Raw genomic sequence first — 19710 nt, 5'->3', positions numbered from 1 at the left:
TTTCTAGATGTGTTTCTGTGGGACAGCAGACTTTACTTAAGTTCCTGTTAGGCAAGCTGCACTGTAAGATGTTATCCTATAAAAGGTTGGCCAAAGATGAATTTGTTCTGTAGTAGCCTATTCTCCAGGAGTAAAGACAGAAGACTACCAGAGTCTGGAACATGGGGAGATGGATTTGTGTACTGCCATAACTTAATGGAATGTAATTTTCTAGGCTTATTGACTTCTGCTGGGGAAGACTAAAGGCTTTGAAACACTCATGAATTAGTGAGTTTGCGGATTAAGTGATAGCTATTGGATTGAAAGAATTACTGAGTAAAACAGGAACTCTTACAGGAGCCGTTAACATAGATGCAGATCTTGGCTTTGTTGACCCACTGTACTTGGCTCTAACTGCAGTACAATTCTCTGGCTGGAAGCTAGACTAAGAAACTATTATGGGAACCCTAACTCTAGGATTTATCGCACATTAACTTTTTCAATTGCTTGTTAAAGCTTACTTCAGAACAAGATAACTAATGAAGACCTAAGTTTTCATGTTTTTAAACATAAATGTGCAAAACTTATCTCTGAAAACTCAGTTTAGAAATTTCATGTTCTCTGTTGGTCTCTCTTTTTAACTGCAGTTGGCAATTGCAGTTTTGTTTATCTGGAGGTACAGCTGCCAATTTGCAGACAGTGCAAGTCAATTAAAGTCTATAAAACTTGCCTCTAGTTGTGGAATGGGGCCATCTTGAGACTTGTTCATGCTCTGAAGCTTTCTATCACAGTGGAGAGTGATACCATCAAACTGAATTTTATTGTAACTCTAAACTTCTGAAGTAATGCTTTCCTCTATTATTTGACAGTTCCAGCAAATCTTTTCTGATCATATATCTGTGTATATTGTCCTGTTTTGTTTGTACAGGAATGTCTGTTCAGTTGACTTTATGGACTTTGTTTTTTGTCTTTAAGATTCCTGGATATCCCAGTCGGCTTCATTTCCTAGGAATCAGAAGCAACCAGGTGTGGATTCTTTGTCACCAGTAGCATCACTTCCTAAACAGATTTTCCAGCCTTCTGCCCAGCAGCAGCCTTCTAAACAGGTTAAAGTCACATGTGCAAACTGCAAAAAGCCTTTACAGAAGGGACAGACCGCATATCAGCGAAAAGGATCAGCTCACCTTTTTTGTTCCACTACCTGCCTGTCATCATTCTCACACAAACCTGCTCCAAAGAAACTCTGTGTTATGTGCAAAAAGTAAGAGTTTTTTATTTTGTTCCGTATTAACAGCTAAATCCAGAAATACTTGCAAATTTCATGCAATTACAAGCAGTGCTCTATTAATGATAATTATAAAACCTGACTATACAAATGCTTCATGTACTGTCACTTTACTGTTGTTTGGAAATGTTGAACGTGCTTTAGGTGACCATGCTTGAGCAGGGGGATTGGACTAGGTGATCTCCAGGGGTCCCTTCCAACCTCAACCATTCTGTGATTCTGTGTAATTCATTGTGTATGCTACAGCAAAATAAAACTTTATCAGCTTTTGAGTTCAGAGTATGGCAGATTGTTTCTATGAAAGACAATATACCCAAACTTGCTGATTTTTTTTTTTCTTTTTTTAGACAAAGTGTCTTAGTTGGTTTCATATGCTAAGCTCAAATTCTCTCAACGCTTACCTCTACAAAGCTAGTTAAAAGCACTCTAAAGTCTTATTCTTAGTTTCTATGCATGTATACAGCTTTTTTAAAGAAATATTTTGGTGACCTACCATATTCAGCTAGCTGTACCGTGTACAAAGAATATTTGATCTCTTTATTTCTGAATGGAATCTGGAAAACTCATGGCTAGTTATGTTAATTGGCCAATTCTTGCAACTGATTCTTTGGAGATACTTCTCAGTGTATTGTAAGAGGATACATACAACATCGCCCTAAATGAAAATGCTTTATTTTTGAATGATGAGAAAATACTGTATATCTAGTTTTTTCATTAGTTTGTATAATGCATTTGATTCCCAGAGAACCTCTGTGAATTCACCTTCACACGGTTTTTGAGAATGTTGGTCTTTGAACTCTTTCCTATATTATTCACTTGCTCATTAAATCACAGTTAAGTGGAACGCAGAATATGGATGAAATTGTTCTTCATTACATGGTTTCCTTAAGAAGCCCAGTCTTCCCAGCCTCTTTTTGTTATATTGCTAAATTTTTGCTACCTAGTGGTAGCAAACCAGGTACTCTGTATTTTCTTCTGTGTTCTTTTCCTACTGATGCAGATGTAATATTAGTCAGATGGCAGTTCAGTGAAAGGATATGGGAACTTGAGCAAAATTAATGAAGTCTTGAATGTAAGTTGGATAGATGATAAGAGTTGTTATGTCATAGGTGAGATTTTTTCAGAGGTGATACTCAGATTTATCTTCAAATGTAGGGGGTTTTTAAGTGAGAAAAGTGAGGCCTAAGATAATTGTTTTAATTGTGTAACTTCATGTGACAATTCATAATTTTTACATACATTTAATCAAACTAATTCTCAAAGGATTATTCTTCTGAAATAAAACCTTTGTGGCTAGATAGTAGTGTGGGAATGGTATTAAGAAGGAGAGTATAAAGGACACTTGGCATTCTTCTTAGTGTTTATAAAACTCAGTTTTTACTGACGCTGTTACTTTTTGACTTAGGTTTGAAACTACTCATGTGCTTTCCTAAAAGTTAATTGTAAGTCCTTGTGGAATTCAGCTGGAAACTGTAAGCTCTTCAGGGCAGGACCTTTGGCTTTGTTTTGCAAAACAGAAGTGATAAAACTTACTGCATCACCTCAAATTCTTTCTGTTGCCAAAATTTGCCGACTTTCCTTTGATGGAAGGCAGGCTTCCAAGTGTTAATATCCCGGGGCAGTACAAGTCATTTTCAAGGGAGGGTGTCTAGGGAAGCGCACAGCATTTTTCCAGTAGCTGTACACTGCCAATATTTTCCACTCATCTTAGTTTTAGGGCTTCTAGGTATGAGCGTTTGGGGCATGGCTCTTCCAACGTGATGATCCATCACTATGTCAGTAGAGATCCAGACCTGCTCAATCAATTTTTTCTTTATTCTGCCTAATGGCATTTCTAGTATGTCAATAATGAAGAGTTTTCTTATTCGGAAGGCAAAGAGTGAGTCTTATTTCTTCTTCTTACTGCTTATAATTTGTGGTATGTGTATAAATAGTCCAGTGCTTCATATGTTTTATAGCCTATCTCTGTACTTTGGCTTCAGAAGATACAGATTTCTTACTCTGTCACTCTAGTATTAAAGCTATAGTAACTCTCACTTTTAGATGGCTTAATTCTTGTGGAGATGAGGGGGGGTTCTTGCTAAGTGACAACATTTATCAGGAAAATTCCTAAGCTGCTATAATGTGCTCAGAGCAAGTCTGCTAATTGATTACATGTTACACTAGTCTGTGACACTGATGCACATAACTTCTTGTTGGTAGTCACTGCAGTGTGAAGTTAATAGGACTGGAAGCATTATGCATATTTAAATTGAAAATATTTCATGAATCCTTCCATCTCAGACACTGCAAGCTAATATCCTGTGTTTTTACTCAAACAAACAAACAAAACAATAAACTTGACTAGAGCTGAAACTGAGTAGCTTAAAAAACAATTTTCAGAAATATATTATGTAAATCAGGAAAGGTAGTTTGACATTAACAGGGAAACTACCAATGGGATGGCCTTACAGATTTGGAAGACATGATTAAATAACAAAGGTAGAGCGAGAAGCGTTGCATAGATACTTTACTAAGTTTGCAGGCTGTGCAACACACAATCGAAGATCAAGAAGTCTAGAATTAACTTCAGAGAGAAACAATAGGATTCAGTTTAGTTAGGAGAGGATTTGTCCTGTCTGATTAATTTTGTTGCCAGTTGCTTGTCTGGTTTAACAGATTTAAGTTTTTGCTCATGGACAGCTACAAGAACTGTTGAAGTGACTTGGAACTTTAAACTAATGGTATAATTAAAACTTTTTTTTAGTTGATAAAACTTGTATAAGGTGAGCTTGTGGTAGAGTTTTAATCTTGGTTATGTTTATAAGAATGCAATACCTTCTCTCCTCCCTTCATCCTATCCTGAAATTAGTGCTGCAGTGGTGGTTTTCTCATAAGCAAGAAATAGCCTTTATTTGTGTTTTATTATAGTTCTGATTTTTTTTGTACAAAACTTGACTAAGTATAATTTTTGTGTAAAGCCACAAAAGATGCTAGTTCAATTTCAGTGTGTTAACTTTTTTGCATAAGATTGAGTTTGCCACAGTTGGTGCCTAATGGTATATTAAAAAATATTTAGTTCTGGAATAATGTAATGTGGGAAAAAAAATAGCCCAATTAGAATAACAAAGTCGGTTTTTACACTGAAAATACAGTGTGCTAACATTTTTACAACTAATATAAATATTGTAGTTAGCCCTTTGTCAAACACTAGGTTTAACAATAATACACGTCCAAAACTGGTTTGAAATGTAAGCATTAAGAAGAATTTTATAAATGTAAAATGTTCTATCTATATCTGTTACATGTATACACGCACACTGTAGAGGGTTTTTTTGTCTTTCAGAGATATAACAACAATGAAAGGTACCATTGTTGCTCAAGTTGATTCAAGTGAGTCTTTCCAGGAGTTCTGCAGTACGTCATGTTTATCCTTCTATGAAGATAAACAGAATCCCTCAAAAGGAGCTTTGAATAAATCAAGATGCACTATCTGTGGTAAACTAACTGAGGTCTGCTTGTGTGTTTTTTGCTGCTGCTGTTTTTCTTCTCCCTCTCCCCCATGACAATAATAGTAATAATCTCAACTTAAATATTCTAAAGTAAGAGAACTGAACATAAGGATAATAAAAAAAATGGTTCCATATTTTCATATGCAGTGAGATAGAGTTGATATTTATTAAGAGCGACTGAAGGAGGAAAGAATTAAAAAAAAAATTGAAATTATTCTTGTTGACTTCTCCATTGGAACTTTGTTTCTTAAAGTGTCTCATGCTAATATTTTGTACCTACTCTTAACAATTTTATTAAGCCCTGGAAGTTGTAGTTATAATACAGACTGATATGCTGTGTACAAGAATTGCCATTAAAAATTGGTTTACTATGTTACCTATCTTGAGATTACTCAAAATTGTTAGACATATATGTAAAATATAGTCAATTAAATGATAAATTTTCATTAATCTATTTACCCTGGGTGTCATTACTGGGCCAGCTGTGCTTCAGGCTATTCCTTTACATAACCTTGAATGCATGTGTATCTGGCCAATCTTCATATGCCATGTTGTCAGCCTGCAAATTGGATTTTTGACAAAATTACAGAAGTTGACCGCCTACTCTGATAGACAATTACTGTATCCTTCTCTGTGATATTTGCTTCCAGGCTCCAAGAACAAACAGGCTCAAGATTTTGCCCAGAAATTTGGAGACAACAGTAACATTGATGTTAGTTTCATAGTCATTTCAAGCATCTCTGTCACTAAATTGTACAGTGAGCTAGTGAAATCTGTTTTTTAATTTTGCAAGAGTGTAAGACTTTATTTATCTGATAGTTTTAAGTAATAACTTTGTGCTTGTGTGGTGATGAAATACTTTCTTTATTTTTTAGATTCGTCATGAAGTTAGCTTTAAAAATATGACTCATAAGCTGTGCAGTGACCACTGCTTCAATAGATACAGGATGGCAAATGGTTTAATAATGAATTGCTGTGAGCATTGTGGGGAGTATTTGCCCAGTAAAGGAGCTGGAAACAATATTCTTACTATTGATGGTCAGCAGAAAAGATTCTGCTGTCAGAACTGCGTTGGTGAATACAAACAGGTAATTATTTCTTAGCCTATAAATGAAAATGAAATACTCATATTGCTTAAATTTGTCCAGTTTGTTAGAAATCTTTAGTAACATAGACTTCTAAAGATGAAATTAATGCAAGTCAATGCAAACTAGCTGGAATGGGCCTTCTACTACTGGCTTTTTTTGATGTTACAGTAATAGCAATACTTATGTATTAAGGAAAATATCATTGAAGTTAAACCTTCTGTTAATAATTTCTACTTTTTTCTAATGAGAACATCATTTAATAGTGTGTTACTAGCAAGCCTGATGTGTAAACTTACTAGTCCATAAGTGATGTTATTACAGATATAGAAGCCTGCTTGTATGCAGCTGAAACATTCAAAAATATGCAGTGCATGCAGGTGGGAGCTGTGAAAATACTCTCTAACTGATTACACATTGGCTGTGTACCTGTACTACGTCTAATCTCCTTCACTGCGCAGCATAGGATTCCAAAATTGTTTGACACCTTCATCCCTCTGTGTGTTTTCATTTTTCTTTAGTTGGTTTGGTTTTTATTTGTTCTTAAGACTGTTAAGCTATTGCTATTAAGTAATGTTTGTGGTTAAAAATAAGTCTAATCAAGAAGTCTGATACTGAGTGGTGATGTCTTTTACATACTGCAGAGCCAGCTTAGCCGAAGCATTTCTAATACTAGTTGGAAGGCTGAAATGTTAATCACACTGTTCATGGTGTAATAGGATGGTTCCAAAACATTAAATATTTTGGGGGAGGATATGGAATTTGAGGGTTTTATTTTCTCTATTTTTCTGCATATTTTATCTTATTTCATGATGGCCTGGTCCATACAGCTCTGAGTTTCTAGGGATAGTGTTGCAAAATGGTTGTTTTATTTGGAAGGAATTTCCTTACTTGCTTTCAAAGGTCACGTTTTAATACGTGAGTGGTGCTAGTTCTGTACACTGCTCTGGGCTCTGTCTTCATCTCTTTCCATTTTTAAGAAACCAGTGACCCAAAAGAGAGGGAGCCCAGTGTGGAATGTTCCTAAATGTTGCATCATCTATGTTTGTATTTTCTCTTTGGATATTCAGTTCTGCTACTTTTGGGAATGGCTGTTCTTGTGTGTATGCAGTGTGCAAACAGCAAATCTGGAAACATATGCATGTGTAAATAGCGCAACTGAAAGCATAACATAAGCATTGTTCTTTTGTCACAGCTAAACCAAAAGGGACAGGATAGGTTTCCGAGATACTAAAAACATAGGCATGCCCAGAAGCCATGGAAAGACTTGAAGAAACGTTGAATACTGTCTCTCGAAGAAACAAAAAGACATGAGATTAACTTTGAACTTGAGACATTCCCACACAACCAATATAACATGCACTGCATATGGAATTATGAAATGAACATGGAATTTTGAGAGGTCAAATGATAAATCTGTACTTACACATTCATTACAGACTGTACTCTGTTTGTTCAGATATTTTTGTTATGTTGTGTTTAGATGTGTATTTGAGCGGGATGGGTAGCAAGTTGTATGCGCTAGTCTGATTTGGGGAGAAGGGGAGCAGTTTGCAGTACCAGGAACCTTCATGAGTAGTAGCGGGTATTGTGAGGAAATTGCAGCACGCATTGTTTGGGTGCATCCATTCCTGACAGCAGGCTTTATTCAAGCAAGTTCTTAATTCCTTTGTGAAAATATTTGGTACCGGGGAACTAATAGGCTGTGAGAAGCTTAACTTGAGTGCTTATGTGCATTTAGCTTGGTTTGGTGACTAAATGTAATTCTTAGCTGATAGTTTTCAAATATTCCTGGTGTGGGGCTTGGGGTTTTTTTTGTTGTGTTTTTTTTTTGTTGATGTTTCTTAATATTAGGAGAAACTCAAACTATAAAAATAGGAATTTTTTTTTTTTAAGTGTATGTTGTTGTAGGTTTCAAAGTTGCCCAGGGCACAATTATTTGAGAATAACTAGTTGTCTAGCAGGATTTATCTAGATTTGAACTTGCATTTGCATTAATGTTGAATATATTTTGGAAAAATGCTTTTTTGTTTGTTTGTAAAACAAGTAATGCTCACACTGAAAGTACAGACATGGAGCCTTGCTTAGAAGGTTTTTGAACTGAACGGATTCAAGGAATTTGGTTATAAACAGGAATTTTGACTTTGAAAACACCACTGACAACTCTTTGGACCACAACTGGTAATTGTAGGTTGCTTTATTCAGTAGTAACAACTTTTCCGTGGAATCTTTTTTATTTGGATCTCACTTTTAAGGGAAAAACAGTGAAGGAGAGAATATGGGAGAGTTTCTTCTACATACTGAAATAAACTCATTAGAATCAATAATATAGGAAAAAATGATGTATCATTTGATTACAACATTGTGTTGTATAGCCAAATATCATGTGTCATATAACAGTTTTAGCAAATGTTTTCTCACAAATAATTGTACAATAAATAGGTCTTACTCTGAGCTTTGTATTAAGTAGTTTATAATATATTGTAAATGTTATACACCTATCAATATGCTTATACGTTTGTAGTAGTAATAAATGAAAACTGATTTTTACTACTTGTACCTATCTATATACTTCATCCCTATTTTTTGAATAAATATTACACTGACTTGAACTATTAATTTTCCTAACTGATCATGGACATTTTTTCTTCCTGGAATGAAAAATTAAAATTGTGCTTAACAAAAATACTGCAGCTCTTGAAATGGCCACCCAGGGCAAACATTTCATCATTTGTAAAGAGTTTCTTTTCTGTGCTTTAGACTGTGTTGGGGGGAGGCAGGGAAATCAGAAGCAGCATTATTCCTGGGAGGCGGAGTAGGTTTGTGGGGGTTTTTTCTCCTTCCTTCCAGAAGTGCCTAAGTCATCTTTCAAAGTGATGGATGCACTTATGTTTTCAAACCCAGTTTTCAAAACCCGCTTAAAACTGACACTGAAGTGATCTTGAATAGTCTGTCCTGTGTTTTACATACCCAAGAGGTGATGGCTGTCCTTTGTTACCTACAACTGATGTAACTACAGAATTTAGGTTTCTTTAATATGAAAAAGCTGTGAATTAAAAGAAATAGGAGAAAAATAAAAAACTGTAAGAACTTAAGAAAAAAAATAAAATAGATACCGCTTAACTAATGATCACTGTGATACTATGCAGGAGCAGTTTCCTGATGATAGAACAGCCACTCATGAAGACAGAAAAGTGCAAGTTCTTTTTTTTGTTTTTTTGTTTTGTTTTATGTACAGACAATAAAAAACCTCCTTTGGAAACAAAACCCCAAAGACAGTTTAGGTAAAATGTCAAAACAATACCAAAAAATAATTCTTATTGAAAGCAGTTTTTTTAAAACCTGAAAAAGATCTCTTTTAGATCCTAAATTCTTTACCTGTTACACTGAGATTCCTACGCCTCACATCTAGAAGGGGCAAGAAGGACGTAAAGAATGATGCTAAAGAAAACAAATAAAGAAAAATGAAGAAAAAAATAACTCTAGGAGAAAATGAGACAGCGTATAACAAAGAGGCTATTAAATTGTCCCTATATAATTTTGTAAATGTTACAATATTTTATTACTTATTGAGCATACATTCTGTATAATTAAAATGAGAACTTACCTGCCTTAAAAGTTGTGATTTATTTAAAAATTAATATCTTTGCAACAGATTGAAATAGATCCCACATATGCCTGGCATTAAAGACATTTAACCAAAAACACGTACATGTGTTGGTTCAATGTGTCTGCTTCTGGTGCTGCTGTATGTTTTCTGTGTCCAGAAAACAAGCCAGCTTCCTTCTGAAGGAAGTTAGTGTTGGTTGTGTCCTCCTTTGCTGGATTTGGGTGCAGGTGCCTGACAACTTGTTTTAAGGAACAAATGAATACTGTGATTCGGCTTGTGCTATCGACCATACCTATTAATTTTCAGCTGTTTAACTAAGATAAGGCTGAGTTTCATTTTTGTCTGGTTTCATAGATGCTATCTTTAACTGCTTTGCTTACTAGCCTGATCAGTCCATAGCGCGCTCAGTCCTGGCATGAGTTAGACATTTAATGCTTTATGCTTTTAAAATATTTCTCTCTCTTCCCCCCCTCTCTCTTTTTTCCTCTTCTTTTCCTTAACTAGAATTCTTCTCGTTAGACTATGTGCTTGGATTTGATTGCTTTGGCTGCTTCTTAAAAATGATGATCTTCACATGCTGTCAAAGGGGAAGGAGCCCTAACTGTTTCTCCATAAGCTTCTTACTAGTTTTGGCATGAGCTACCAGGTGAATGCAAGCCAAATGAGTATTTTTCTGATTGGAGAGGGTGCTTGCAATGTCTTTTCCTTTGGTGAAATGTTTCCTTCTGCACTGACTAAAAGTGGTTTTGGTTGATTTCCTTGATTAGACAAAGACTTACTGAATGGAATACATGTGCTTCAAAGCTAACAGGGCTGCTGTCATCCAGCTAAGCTGTTCACTTGCAGACAAGCAATAGAAAAAAACCAAACAAAAATAACCTAGCTTCTGTTCAAAATCTGCTCCTCACTAAAAAATTTCTCATATGAAACCCTTCCTAAAACTTGTTTCATCCACTTCATTTTTTTTGCAGGGATTCAGGAACCTTCCTTGTATGCAAAACTAATATACACGTTATTGTGACTTATGATTTATTATTTATATAGAGTTTGTATTTTTGTCTGGCAAAACTTATCAGCCTCTACTGGATTAAATCTCATGGAATGCTATGCTATAATGGATTTTTAGAATGTTGCGTCAGGTAGGAGTTGAGTGGAAATGTCTAGGTGTTTTGACTTTGTCTTGTCCTATGCAGTGTCCATTCTTTTCTTTAAATTCTCTAGCAAGGATTTTTTTTGGTGATTCTCTGCTATTAAAACAAATCTATCCTTTTTTTGTTTGTTTTTGATACTACAATTAGCTACAAAATCTACTGCTTCCTGCTTTGTAAACTCTTGTTTCCAAGTCTGTCTTTCAAGAGTAAATACTGTTTGATGATGAAAAATCAGACATGCTTTGAAACATTAAATGTGAGGGTTGAACAGCCCTTTTAAGTTGAAATATTAGAAATATTGATGTTTTAATTTTTTTCTGATTTATGGTCACTTTCAAAGAGGCAGCCACTTCTGTGGCTTTTAGTCAGTTAAAACTATGGTTTAATATTCTTATTAATAACTTCCTCATACAGAAAGCTTCTGTCTTGCTTCGGATAATAATTAGTCTGTTGCTAAGAACTCTCTGATATTACTAAAATCTGATATCATGTGCGCTTCTACAAATGGAGATAGCAAGATGTCTTTTTCCCTATCTCCCCCAGTTAAATGACAGAAATTTCTGTCAAGCCAAGCAACAATCAATTCTCTTCCTCCTTTCTCCTCTCTGCTTTTTTATGGAGGCCTCTTGATGCTTCTTTCTCCAGTTTCTTGTGTCTGATGCAAATGTCTTGTTCTACATTTCCTTTCTTCTATCTTGTATTTGCCCCTATTCTGGAACTGTTTATTTTGCTACTTCTGCTTCAGATGTCTGTCTTCAGCTGTAGAATTGGCTACTCTCCAATAAAAACTATATAATCGGCCTCCTTTGGCAGCTGGGTATTAGTCATAGTGTTCAGGATATTACTTTTGTCCACTCTTGTAGTAGATGAAGTGAAATATGTCAACGATGTTAAAATGATTTTTCAGTTCTTAAATTTTCTTACGGCAGTCAAAATTGTAAGATTTGGTCTGTGTGGGAGCACAAGAAATTCTTAGGAAGAGGAAGCAAGGAGGTGACATGCCTAGGTATTGGAGTTAGGATAGTTGTAACCACATCAGTATACTGCTGCATCTGGTATAACTGGACAAGTATGAAGGGAAGAGGGAGAAAAGACAAGAGAAAAATGGTTTGAAAGAGAGGGGAAAAGGTTCCACTTAACGTTGCTAATGTAAAAGTAACTTGGTTTTTGAGGTAAGGGAAGATGAGTTTTTCTGCCCCGCTTGTTTTAAAAGCGTGGAGGCAAGTGTCTGGACAGTGAGAGCAAAGCTGGCTAAAAGAGGGAGTGCTGGCAGTTAGAAATGCCAAAAAAAGAAGTTACTGAACATGTGGTTGATCTGGTGTTTTGCAGAGTTCAGCTAATGGAAGGTAAACACATGGATTACTTGGTGTGTTCAGAGGCCACCAAAGCAACTACTTCAGCTGTTGCTCTTGAGACTTGGGCTAATGCTTTTGAGGTGTTGCTAATCTTAGTCTGTTTAGCTGGAACAGGGAAGAGTTTACAGTTGTTATGCTTGGGGGTGAGATGGTTTGGGTTTGTTATTTCAAAAGACTGAATAAATAATACAGTTTCTTCTTTCTTTGCTGTTACAGATTCTGCTGACATCTGGTTCTTTTCTTACAAGTGCGTGTTGCTTCTGGATCCATCCGGACCAGCCTTGTCTCAAATATAAATCTGAAGTAGTTTAGCTACTGCTTTCTCGATTGCCTTACTAATGAATCTCTGTTATAGAATTCCATGTAGTGAATATCTCTGCCTTTCTACTTAGAGAAAACCTCTACCTTTCTCCTTTACCTTTCTATCTGAACAGAGGTTTACTGTGTTTCTGTGCCAGAATATTCTTTTTCTAGAAGTCTTCTCCATTTTTTCATCTTAATTCTGGCTGTAAATTGTTACTGTACAATGCTACCAGAGAAAAGTTTGCCTGGATTGAGAAGTATGTACAGATCTCTTAGATCATATGAACTGAACTGCCACAGCATTTCCTCTAACAGTAAGGAAAGTAGCCTTTGGGCTATTGCATAGCATTGTTTCACAGTTGTAGTAAACTCTCTTACACTGCAGGTTTGTTCTTCATCCTGCTCTCTAGGATCATCTCATGATCCTTTCAGTCGGATGCAAAAGAAGAGGAAGACTCCTTCTAAAGATTGTTGCTGATAATTGCAAGAATAAAATTTACCCGGAAACCCTCCAAATTAAATTTCTCTTATTTCCAGGAATCTAGATTTTTCTTGCAACAGTACTTCGACTTCTGGAATATATCCAACTCTTTTGTTAGGTCTTGCATCCTGGTAGCCATTTCTGTAGTTACCAGCACAGTTCAACAGTGTCCTAGTAGACAAAATGAAGATTTGAAAGATATACAGAACAAATACTTGCAAGAAATTGCAGATAATCAGATCACATGGAATGTTTTATCAAAAATGGGGTTTTCTTTTAGTTATCTATCATGAAGAAGATCTGATTTCTAGGATTAAGGCTCTAATGGGATGTACAAACAAGTAATGAAAGAATGAGTGGTTCTAGGACTGAGCAGGAAAAGTACAGAAGAATGTTCAGGATTTCACAGTACTTTAGACTGTGCTTTGGAAGAGGCCAAATATGAGTGGGATCTAACTAGGCTTAGGCATCTCAATGCAGAATCTAGATGGAGGAGAGTGAGGAAGAGGGATAGTCAGACTGCTTCAGGTTTCCTTTCAGAGGGTGTTGTGCCCTTATTCTCTAGAAATTTTGCCTCTGAAGTAACATACTTTTTGTGTGTAGTCATCTAATTGATGCAGTTTTCCTTACTAATTTGATAGCAGTTTTTTCATTTACAATTCCTCTAAAAATGCAGTCTTTAAACTTGTTTATATTTTTATAGGGCATGGTAGAAACTCTCAGGGATAGGCTGAAGATGGAAGTTTTTGAATTTGCCAGAAGCAGTGTATGGTAGAAAAATGGTTGCTACTTTTTCTTGTTAAGTGATCTGAGATCATTCCATCTTTAAAGGCAGCTTGAAACTGAAACTTGAAACTGAGGCTAGTTTGAAATCTGTAGGTTTTTTGTCTGTAATCATTTTTGCCTACCATTCAAGTATCATGTAAGTTGCAAGGTGAACCCAGTACTTCATCTGGGATGCAATAAGCCCTTGCAGTAGTAAAGGCTGGAGGCTGCCTGCCTAGAAAGCAGCTTTGGAGAAAAAGACTGGCATGTGCTGGTGGACAAGAAATCTGAACAGCTGTTAAGTGTGCTATTGTAGGAAAGACAACTAGTTGGGCTCTATTAGCGAGAGTGGAGCCAGCAGGTCAAAGGCAGTAATTTTTCCCCTCTGTACTGAAATTCTGAGATTACATCTGGAGCACAGTCCAGTTTGGGGCTTCTCAGGGCAGGAAAGACCGAAGGAAGTCCAGCAGCGGGCTGCCAAGATGTTCAGAGGGCTGGAACCACATGGTTTAGGAGGAGAGGCTGAACGAGCTGCGGGGAGATCAGCTATCTAATGGGAGGGTATAGAGAGGACAGAGTCAGAATCTTCTCTGAAGTGCACAGTGGAAGGATGAGAGGCAACAGACACAGGTTGAAATGCAGGGAAATTTGGTTGGATACAAGGGAAAGGTTTTTTTTTGTTGTTGTGTGGTTTTTGTTTTGTTTTGTTTTTTCCTTCTGTGAGGGTTGGCAAATACTCAGAGGTTGCCCAGAGAAGTTGTGGAATTGCCCATCCTTGGGGATGCTCAAAATTTGACTGGGCAAAGCAACCAGCTCTGGACCTCCTTTGAGCAGGAGGTTGCACTTTATGACCTCCAGAGGTCCCTTCCTGTCTTATGTGATTCTGTGGTTATATACTTCTGAAATGAGCAGTGAAGCAGTGATGTTTAAAATCAAGAGTCAGGAAGTATCATTGTATTTCCCCCCCCCCCCCCCCCCCCATTTACCTAAGACAATAATGTAAATTTCAGAGTTCCTTGTTCCCGTTCTCTCTCTACAAATGAAGTTGTTTTTTGTCTTCTGACTGTAAAATATCAACAGCATTCACACAGCTTCACATTTTTCTTCACTTCTCCAAATGCCCACTTTTCCTTCAGGATGATAAAATATTCAAGTTCAATTAAAAAAACAAAAAAAGTTCTGTAGTAAGAAAATGAGAACAGCTATACCAGTTCGGGTGAGAAATTGTGAAGTACTGCAATGTCTATAGGTGAACATGCAGGGAAGAGTAAGAACAAGAGAGGTGTATATATTTTGCTTGAGTATCCTCCTAGCCTTTGGCTATTTAGAGTTCAGGGAATCTCTTAAACCTTGTGCAGTTGCCCTGTTCACTATTTCTTTGTGAATCTCTCTTCCTAGTGCTTCTCCAGTCTTCCAATTAACACACATAGGTGTTTCTATCCATGACATTCTTTGGTAGGAAGTTCTGCTGACCTGCTATTTGTTATGTGAAGAACCACCACCTGTTGTTTATTTTGAACCTTTTTCTATCATCTTCATGTGATTTTTTTTTTCCCCTAGTTGTTATGTTAAAAGAGGCAATGAGCAGTTGATCCACATTGTCCCTCATTATACCATTTTGGATTCTGTAGACCTGTCATATCCTCTGAAGTTGTCTTGTTTCCAGGCCAAAAGTCCTTGCCTCATATGAAAGCTCCTCCTGCCCGTGTATTATTTAGTGTTACTGAGTCTTCTGTTTATTCCAGCTTCAAGAATACTTCTAGAGAAAAGACTCTCAAAGGTTAATTTTGTCTACAGGTTGTAATTAATACTGTAGATTATTAGAGATGAAAGATATAACCTGTTGTGGTGAATGTGAGAGTGGAAGTGTTACTGAGTTACCTGGGAACCTTGAGAAGAGAGATTCTCATCCTGAATTTTTACTCTTCAGAACAAGAGAAAATTCTTGGTTTGTATTATGGCTGAATCTGTAAATGTACAGAATAGTGCAGTACAAGGATCTCTGTTGACGTTGTCGGTTGCAGGGGAAAACCCTTGTATTAGACTATGTTAAAAAGTCTTTGAGAGATCTGTATACTACTGATTGATTAATACTTTCAAGTATACTTTAATTTTTTTATGATTATATTGTACTCCCTGGATTTTGAATGGTTTTAATATTCAAACCTACAAGTTTGGGAAGTGCTGACAAGAGTAATAAAAATGTAGAAGTAGTTAAGGTTGAAGGAGATGATGATTAAGAGTCTTTGGGAGGAATAAATTTGTGTGAAGAGCATGGGGGCTTTTTAGTTTTTAATTTTTCCTTCACCTGGCCCACCTCCTTCACCCCTGTAGCATCATGTTTATACTGCCAATAATGCAAAAATGTTCAAATTCTCTAGGTGCTGCTATGCTTACATTTCTACCCACAGAATCTTCCATGTCCTTGATTAGTGGATTGGTTTTTTTTTGAACTCATGTTTCTCGTAGTGTTAGTTTATGGCTGTATGGAAACTATTAATGGAGATATGTATATTAAAAAAAAATCACTGCCATTTCTAATTATGGAATGTTTTATTAGCAAATTGGTACTTCAGATCTAGATTTGGTAGGTTATTACTAGATATTAAGAGATTTTGTTGTTGTTGTTGTTGTTGCATTTAAGTCCGATAGAGTTAGTGTGAAACCATTTGAACAACTCCAAATATTGTAAGGATGTTTGAAATTGAGGTAATGGCTGTGCTGCTGCATTGTGTTTGAAGTGCACGATCCTTTCTTGATAATGAGATATAGAGAGCTTAGCAAAAGCTAATGCTCCTTCTGAAGCTTTTTGTCCAAACAAAAAGTCCTTTGACTCAAGGAGTCTTCTCTAACTATGCTGTATTCAACTTACTATAAATTAATTTATAATAACCTATGTTTTTGTCTTGCCACCTCTTGAAATCGTCATGGCTTCAGTTTGATTTTCTTTCAGACCCAGAACTTATCTGTATGTTGTTTTTCTGATTATTCTCCTGAACACTGCTTGTTAATCTGTTGTCAGCAAATTTGCATCAGTGCTTCTAGGTTGACTTTTTGCTTTGTTCTAGAAATACCAAGGCTGTTTGTGTGTTCAGATTTTTTGATGGTCATTTTTCATGGAGCCTGTTCGAAGAAGTCAAGTCCTGTGTAAATTGTGACCTCCTACCTCGCTGGTAGTATAGCTTAAAGTATTCTTAATGTCCTGCTTTTGTCTCCTCAGCTTATCAGAGGAGATGAAGGCATATTGTCAGAATAGCTGAAACGCATGGAACAATACAATTGCTGCATTTTGTCCTTGGTACTTAGCTGTGAGTTTTGTCCATATTGTGGCTGATTAGGAGGGTTTTCAGGTTTCGGGTGACATTTCTAAAAGCATGCAGAAAACACTGAAGTAAGATGGGGAAGAAGGATCCTGGAGTTCTATAAGATATTGTTCTGTAGATAGGAACTTGATATCTTGGCACAGCCTCCCCTTTTTTGGAGGAAATCCTCAGCAAAGAGTTGATCAAAGCAGCATGTGCAAATTGTGAAGCTGAAATTGCTGTGGTATCTTGAAATTTTGCAGGTCTCTGCAAGATCATGCACCCAATTGGTAGCAGAGGCATGTGTATTGGTATTTCTTAATATATTTTGTTAATGTAGGGAAGATGATACGTATTATGAAATCCTTAAGCTTCTTCACTGGCTGGCTGTAAGTGTAGATTGAGCTAATTCTCAGATGTAAGTAGCTAGAGATAGGAAGACCCAGCAAACCCAAAGATGACCACTGAGGCTTCTGTCACTTTGAGCAAAGTGAAGCAACTGTAGAACTGTGAATGCTTTGCCTTTCCTTCTCCCTTCAGTCCTTGAGAAGGGGTGGGGGAGGGAGGTAGCACCAAAATCATTCCTAAACAGAAAGGTAGAAATCTGAAGTGTCTAACTGTCAGTAGGGCATTTTCTAATACCCAATAAGCAGAAAGCCTGTCTGATAGGACATGCTCATTTTTGTTCAAATGAAGAATTCACTGTGGTCACTGTCAAAACAGTTATACTCCTTGCGTGGGCAGGGAAGGCGGCTAGACAGGTTTTCTGCAACTTGCTAATGCTTTAGGCTGCATGAGATACTTACATAACAGTGAAGTATGTGATTCTTGGAACAGGTCAGAACTATTGATCTTTGAGTACTGATTCTGTCATTGGTATTTCTGCTTGCTGCGACTTACCTGCATTTTTTTTATAGAACATTCGTTCACTTCTGTGGAAAACTGTTGATCGATTACTGTGTTGAAAGATGTCAAAACTGAGTCTGTCATCATCAAGTTTATGGAGTCACAATTTGTCATTGATCAAATGAAGACCATAGGAACTCTGCAATATATTTCTTCTGCCTGGGGGACTGAAACTAAGAGAGTTTAGAGAGCTTCTCCCAGTAGTGCTGTTGCAGATAAACTGCTACAACTAACAAACCTCATACTTCATAATATTAAGGATGTTATCATTTGTTAGAGAGTACAAGTTTTTTTGTGTTTAGCACTGTTACCTATTTTTCCTCTTCACTATCCCAAACTCCTGTTTCTTGTCTTAAAACAATTGTCCCACCAGCAAGGGAAGAGAACTGTTTTCAAACTGTTCAACTCAGCAGAAGTAGCTTTATGCTCTTAACACAGTGCACAGTTTGCAGTTGGTGGGTTTTTGGTGTCTTTTTGCTTTTTTACCTGAAGTTTAGTTTTAGGCAGCTTCCCCCCAGGAGGAAGAGACCCAACCACAGTGCTGAATGCTCTGAGAGGATGGTTGTAAGATTTAGTTAATGTAGGAAAGTTCTCATGGGGAAAAGAATTGCAGAAGTAAATAAGTAAGCTGTCCTCTGTGTTTGTTATAGTATAATTTAAAACTAAAAGCCAAACATAGTTATAACTAATGCATTGTTTTGCTTTGTTTTGTGTTTTAGAAATATGGCAAATTAACATCTTGTACTGGCTGCAGAGCTCAGTGCAGGTTTTTTGACATGACTCAGTGCATAGGACCTAATGGATATATGGAGCCATACTGCTCAACTGCATGCATGAACACACACAAATCAAAATATGCAAAATCACAAAGTAAGTGAAAAGGATGATGGATTTTCATCACTGATAAGAGTAGACCTGATTTTTTTTAATGAAGTTTAAACACTGCGGGGTGGTATTTTGTTTTAGAATGAATTTATAAAGATATCTGGTGACTTTATAAGCTTTTTTAAAGTAGATTTTAAAAAGAAAAAGATAATCTTATGGTCAAGGCTAGTGAATGGACCCCTGATGGGTCTTTTCCCTGCTGGCCTTTTTCCTTGATATCTGGAACAATATTCAGCTGTTTTAAGGCATCTGGGAAGAAAATGTTGAGATACAGCATGCTCTGGTGTGCCTCAAAATGATAGCGCAATTTTCTTGCATGGACTAATGTTCTCTTGTCTATAATCCACCCCCCTACCCCATTTTTATTTCTTCTCGAGCAATAGTTGATAAATTTTGTGTGTCGGAGAAGGAGAGAGAGTGAGTTATAATGTATATAGATGTTCTTCAGCTAAAACTTTTAATCTGGGGGAATGGAATGGGTAAATATTTCAAAATGTGTATTCTTCAGTACGGGAAAGACACACTGAGTTCCCCAAATTGAGAGCATGATTGAAAATGCTCCAGTGAATTTGAGAGGAAGTAGGTGCTATTTCAAATTTAATGCTGAGCTTTAATGGAAGAATTCAGCAAAAATAACTGCAATTTCTTTTGTGTGTGACTTCTAGAAACTGGCTGGAAAACAGACATTTTTTTACATTGAAATGGTGGGAAGAGCTGACCTGTAATCCAGTATTTTTACACTACTATTTTGTGTTTATTTTGTTTGTAAACTACGTTTTTCTTTTAGGTATGGGAATTATTTGCCACTTTTGTAAACGAAACTCTTTACCTCAGTATCAAGCCACAATGCCTGATGGAAAACTATACAACTTTTGCAGTTCCAGTTGTGTAGCTAAATTTCAGGTTAGCTGTTGTGTTAAATCTTTTCCTCCCTAAGTATCTGTGTACCTGTGTTTGTGTTAAGTATGTACGTATTTAACTAACTTGCTTTTATATGCGTGTTTATGACTTACAGTTAACATAACAGATGCTGCTGGGTCATACAATTTCTTTGTTATCAAAGTACAGTTTCATAATGATAACTGCTATCTCAAACTTAGAATAGTAACCAA

The 19710-nt window shown here is 36.5% G+C and overlaps 1 protein-coding gene across 6 annotated transcripts in view; it reads left to right on the top strand.

The window, feature by feature from the left end:
- The window catches only part of ZMYM2 (zinc finger MYM-type containing 2), a 90378-nt gene that overhangs the window by 27922 nt on the left and 42746 nt on the right, over positions 1-19710 (top strand). For 5 of the 6 annotated variants that reach the window (XM_026112106.2, XM_026112109.2, XM_026112104.2 and 2 more), the window contains 5 exons: positions 955-1240; positions 4590-4755; positions 5631-5843; positions 18433-18583; positions 19386-19501. In XM_026112106.2, the coding sequence (XP_025967891.1) occupies positions 955-1240; positions 4590-4755; positions 5631-5843; positions 18433-18583; positions 19386-19501 (932 nt within the window). The remainder of the gene's footprint in view (positions 1-954; positions 1241-4589; positions 4756-5630; positions 5844-18432; positions 18584-19385; positions 19502-19710) is intronic. The other variant, XM_026112110.2, reaches the window with a different exon arrangement.

The sequence above is a fragment of the Dromaius novaehollandiae genome, chromosome 1 (genome assembly GCF_036370855.1).
Source record: "Dromaius novaehollandiae isolate bDroNov1 chromosome 1, bDroNov1.hap1, whole genome shotgun sequence".
In the NCBI taxonomy this organism is placed as follows: Eukaryota; Metazoa; Chordata; class Aves; order Casuariiformes; family Dromaiidae; genus Dromaius; species Dromaius novaehollandiae.
The sequence above is the reverse complement of the archived record's forward strand: the minus strand, read 5'-3'. Positions and strand labels throughout refer to the sequence as shown.